At 52.9% G+C, this 5119-nt stretch overlaps 1 protein-coding gene across 1 annotated transcript in view; it reads left to right on the top strand.

The window, feature by feature from the left end:
- Nucleotides 1-5119, top strand: part of LOC107115764 (protocadherin-9-like) — a gene marked incomplete at its 5' end in the record, with an annotated part of 40083 nt that overhangs the window by 34730 nt on the left and 234 nt on the right. Inside the window, one exon of the mRNA XM_015417530.1 lies at nt 4950-5099. Within this exon, the coding sequence (XP_015273016.1) occupies nt 4950-5099 (150 nt within the window). The remainder of the gene's footprint in view (nt 1-4949; nt 5100-5119) is intronic.

Raw genomic sequence — 5119 nt, 5'->3', positions numbered from 1 at the left:
GAAAATCTCCAGGTCCCTGGAAATCCAGATTTGCCCCTTCTCCAATTTAGGTGCCCATGTACGAAACAGACAGGGGCGAGGACACCGCCCTGTTCATGGAGGGGGGAGGGAACCACAACAAACCCCACTAATTCATCTGCAGCACCTCAGATGCCTGTTTGGTAGGATGAGGATGTCAGCTAGGGAAGGCAGAATCCGAAAGCCTGTGGGGTACTTGGCATGGAGGGACTAGCCAAAGGAAGCTGCCTTCCCATGCAACGGTCCCTCTAAGCTGTGGAGTCTTGTGAGCCAAAATTCTACTTTGTGAGCTACTGGCATTAAAGTTGTGTGCGAGCGATTTGGCCGCTGCATAAATCAGTTTGCTCTGAGCTGAGACAAAAAATGTGTGAGCCCAGAGGCTCAAAAACTGTGAGCTGGCTCACACTAACTCAGCTTAGAGGGAACACTGTTCCCATGCACACAGATACTGAGTTTGGCAGAAGCGACTAAGAAGCACAGCGCACCGTGGGAAGATTCCACTGGGCAGCCACCTCTCTGCTTCCTTCCTGTGTACTCCCAACTGGCACCACTCACCCCAAGTTCAGGCATCTGTCCCAGCATTTGCCTTGCTTAGTAGCCTCATGTATGTGTGCAGGAGGGTTGAGAGTGCACTAGGCTAGGTTAGAGTTCTGTAGGAAGGCACCAGAGAAGGACCTGGAAGCCAAAATGCATTGAAGGCAGCAGCGGCAGCATGTCCTTCTCTCCTGGCAGGTTCACACATTGTGATTCCGGGTAGTTGCCAACCTCTAGGTGGCACCTGGAGCTCTCCCACTATTAATTGCCAGATCAGTTCCCCCTGGAGACAATGGCTGCTTTGAAGGGTGGAGTCTGTGGCATGACACCCTGATGAGGTCCCTCTCCAAACCCCACCCTCCACAGGCTCCATCCCCCAAATCTCCACATTTCCCAACCTAGAGCTGGGGACCCTACGTGGCCAGCCAAGGTCATAAGAACATAAGACGCCAATGTTGGATCAGGCCAAAGGCCCACCTAGTCCAACACTCTGCGTCACACAGTGGCCAGAAATACCAGGTGCCATCAGGAGGTCCACCAGTGGGGCCAGGACATTAGAAGCCCTCCCACTGTTGGCCCCCCCCAAGCACCAAGAAGACAGAGCATCACTTGCCCCAGAGCCCCTATCTATACCTTGTGGCTAATAGTAGGTCTGAAATGGCCTCTGAGGATTTAGAGGAAGAGGAACAGCATTTTGACCAGAGTGCTTGTCCAGGAGGGACATAAAAGAACCACCTGCTTGATGGACCTGCTGGATTTACCACTGTTGTAGCCTCAACTTCCAGTTTTTGTGTGTGTGTTTGACAACTTTTTGGGGTTTATTGAAGACAAAGTATTCTGTGAAGTAGATACATACGAAGACTTGGACTGAATTCTTCTCTAGGAGGACACTGCAGACCCTTAATCCAATAAACTACCCCTATACTCAACGTCTCCACTGTACTGTAGTGGGAAAGGTGTGATGGGAGGTAGGGTTACCAACGGCCAGGTAGCGTCTGGAGATCTCCTGCTGTTACGGTTGATCTCCATACAACAGAGTTCAGTTCCCCTGGAGGAAATGGCTGCTTTGGAGGGTGGATCCTATGTGGCACTGTACCCTCCTGAGGTCCCTCCCCTCCCTGAACCCAGCCTTCCCCAGGCTCCACCCCCAAATCTCCAGGTATTTCCCCACCAGAGCGGGCAACCCTGATTGGAGGGCAGGGCGGCCAGGTCATGAGGTCTGCCTCAGTTTTAGGGCTTCACGTCTTCTTTGGGTCTTCCGGAGGAGGTGTTAAATCTCGGGGCCATCAAGCAGAGCCTCTTCCTCGCCTTCATGCACAGGGGCAAAAGCCACGCACCTTCCCCAGGGGGGGCTCCTCCAGTCTTTCTGTGGGGAAAAGTGACTAGCAGCCAGGTAGCCATCCAGGCATGATATATCTGTCTGCAGAGACATGGGGAAGAGGGTTCTGATGTTGCTCTGGAGAGATGGCCAAGAAGTCTTCTATCGGCATTGGGCCGAGTGCCTCCAGGCCCTCCCCCCCCTCCCCAGCATTTGGGCTCTCCCGCCTGGGTCTCAGCATCTTGGAGGGCTTCTTTCAGGAGATGGCTGCCTTATCTGGGGCCCCCTTCGCTTTATTTATTTATTTATTTTTCACATTTATACCCCGCCCTCCCCATAGGCTCAGGGCGGCTTACAGAGGCGAGGCAGAGCCTTGCCATAATAAAAACATAATATACATAATAAATTTAAAAACATAATACATCTTAAAATTCCTATATAAACAAAGTGCTCAATGATATCATAATCCAAAGATGACGGATTGTGTGTCCGAGTTCCAAGTTGACAGTTTCTTCCACGTTCGGATGTTTCCTCAGGGCTTCATCCAGCCCACAACGGTGGTAGTATAGTGGGGGGGGGCTCCTACTCAAAAGCCTGGCGGAAGAGCTCCGTCTTGCAGGCCCTGCGGAACTGCATAAGATCCCGCAGGGCCCGGATCTCCCCTGGGAGCTCATTCCACCAGGTAGGAGCCGCCACCGAAAAAGCCCTGGTCCTAGTAGCGATTAGTTTGATCTCCTTGGGGCCCGGAATAGCTAGCAAATTTTGGGCCTCTGACCGTAGATGGATCATCAGGGATTGGCAAGAATCGGCACTGAGGTACCGTGGACAGAAACGGGGAAAGGCAGGCTTCTGGGATCCGGACTGGGCTTTAGGCTTGTTTTACACATGCGGGAGATAGGGTTGCCATTCCCTAGTTGGGGGCAAGGTATCTCCTGGTTTTGCGGGCTCCTGCCTACCGCCGGCCAGCTGGCCGGCGAGAGGAAATCTCCCCCAAACAACGGCCTCGCTGGAAATAAACACAACGTGCCTATATCACCCAGAAGTGACATAGGTACATTGGTGATCTGGGGGGGGGGGCACTCTGGTTTTTGGGCAAAACTCTATGGTTTGAGTCTGATTTTACCATAGAGTTTTGCCCAAAAACCAGAGCATCGCCCCTGACCAGCATGCCTCTTTCGCTTCCGGGTGACATAGGCGCGTCTTGTGACATCACTTCCGGCCATGTAGGTACGTCGTGTGACAACATTTCTGGCTCCCGGAACACCCCCCACACACACACCAGCATTTCCAACAGATCTGGCAACCCTAGCAGGAGAACGGGGTTGCCAGGTCCAGGTTGGGAAACTCCTGGGGATTTGGGGGTGGATCCTGGGGAAGGACAGGGACCTCAGTGGGGTACAGTGCCATAGAGTCCACCCTCCAAAGCATCTATTTTCTCCCCGGGACTGATCTCTGTAGATGAGCTGTAATTCTGGGCTGGCATCCCTACAGGAGAACAATGGGCTAGACACCCGAAGTGGCAGGGTGGAGTGCACCCATTCAGACTGCAGAGGGAGGTGATGTCACCTGTAAGCGCCCCCCTCCCCCAAAAACAAGAATTTAAAAATGGTCACATGGAGGGAAAGGTTCTGATCCAGTTCACTCCGTGTGTGCTGGTTCTGTACCTGCAGTGCAGTGTGTGTTTTTAGAGAGATCATTAAAAATGTATTCCCTGTCTATGGTGGATATAGTCCATTCTATCACCCGGGACTCTTATCATCTCATTCCTGCCTTAATCTGTTGAATGCAGAATTGAGGCTGTGTTCCCCCCCCCCCACCTTGCAGACCAGACTGTCCTCGCCCAGGAATCCCCGCCAACACTCACCAAGGGCTTTTAGAGAGCCAGTTTGGTGTAGTGGTTGAGTGCGGGGACTCCAATCTGGGAGAACCAGGTTTGATTCCCCACTCCTCCACTTGCACCTGCGGAGTGCCCTGGGCCGAGCCATAGTTCTGATAAGAGCTGTTCTTGAAAAAGAGCCGATTCTCTCAGAGCTCTCTGAGCCCCACCTACCTCACAGGGTGTCTGCTGTGGGGAGGGGGAGGGAAAGGAGTTTGTAAGCCGCTCTGAGACTCCTTCAGGTAGTGAAGGGCGGGGTATACATCCAATCTCTTCTAATTATTATTTGGTGGTGGGAAGGGCCATCAAATCACAGCCGACTTATGGTGCCCCTGTAAGGTTTTCAAGGAAAGAGACGTTCAGAAGTGCTCGGCCATTGCCTGGCTCTGTGTCACGACCCTGGTATTCCTTGGAGCCGCTCTGAGACTCTGAGTGAAGGGCGGGGTATAAATCCAATCTCTTCTCCTCTTCTTCTTATGTGGCCTTGGGTCAGTCACAAGTTCTTTCAGAGCTGTTCTCCCAAGAGCCGTTTCTGTCAAGAGCTCTCTCGGCCCCACCTACCCCACAAGGTGTCTGTTGTGGGGAGGGGGAGGGGAAGGAGTTTGTAAGCCGCTCTGAGACACCTTTGGGTAGTGAAGGGCAGGGTATAAATCCAATCCTTCTTCTTCTAGAAAGTGGGAGGGGCTAGATGGGGCGTTTGCCCAGCAGTGCTTCTGAATGACTGTGCAGATTAAAAGCCATCTTGTTAAACATGGCTCCTGCCTGAAATGTTGAAGCTTCACTGTTCAGACTTATGTGATCTATAACCTTGCTCCATGACATTCTGTGGTTGGCTCCACTTCCCGTGGCAGCCGTTTTGTGATTGTGCCCACCACCCTGTGTCAGGATCCCCAAAAGGACCCGCAGGCTTTAAAAGGTTGGGGACCCCTGCTGCCTAACCCCTGAGGACTAGTATTCTCCGTGCCTCTTTTAGTTCCCTGTCTTGTTATTTCTCCTTTGGGGAAGGCAGCCTGACCATCCTACAGAGAGGAGAGAGAGAGAGAGAGAGGGAGCCTGTTAGGGTACGTTTTCCCAGCATGCTTTGCTTTGAGCTCTTCCCATCTTAGCCGAGTTGCTGTCGATGCTGCGGACGATGCCGGTGTGTCTTCTTAACCATTCTCCTTCTCCCCCACCCCCCGTCTTCTTTTTTCCCCCCGTGTGTAGATCTCCGGCCTTTGCCCGATGTAGCCATGACGGGGAACTGCACCCGGGAATGCACAGAGTTTGGCCACTCTGACACCTGCTGGATGCCCGGCCAGTCCTCTCCGAGCCGGAGGCCCAAGAATGCCCTCAAACTCTCCACGTTTGTGCCTTATCAAGACAGAGGGAGTCAA

The sequence above is a fragment of the Gekko japonicus genome, unplaced genomic scaffold (genome assembly GCF_001447785.1).
Source record: "Gekko japonicus isolate JY-2015 unplaced genomic scaffold, Gekko_japonicus_V1.1 scaffold4503, whole genome shotgun sequence".
Taxonomy (NCBI): domain Eukaryota; kingdom Metazoa; phylum Chordata; class Lepidosauria; order Squamata; family Gekkonidae; genus Gekko; species Gekko japonicus.
The sequence above is the reverse complement of the archived record's forward strand: the minus strand, read 5'-3'. Positions and strand labels throughout refer to the sequence as shown.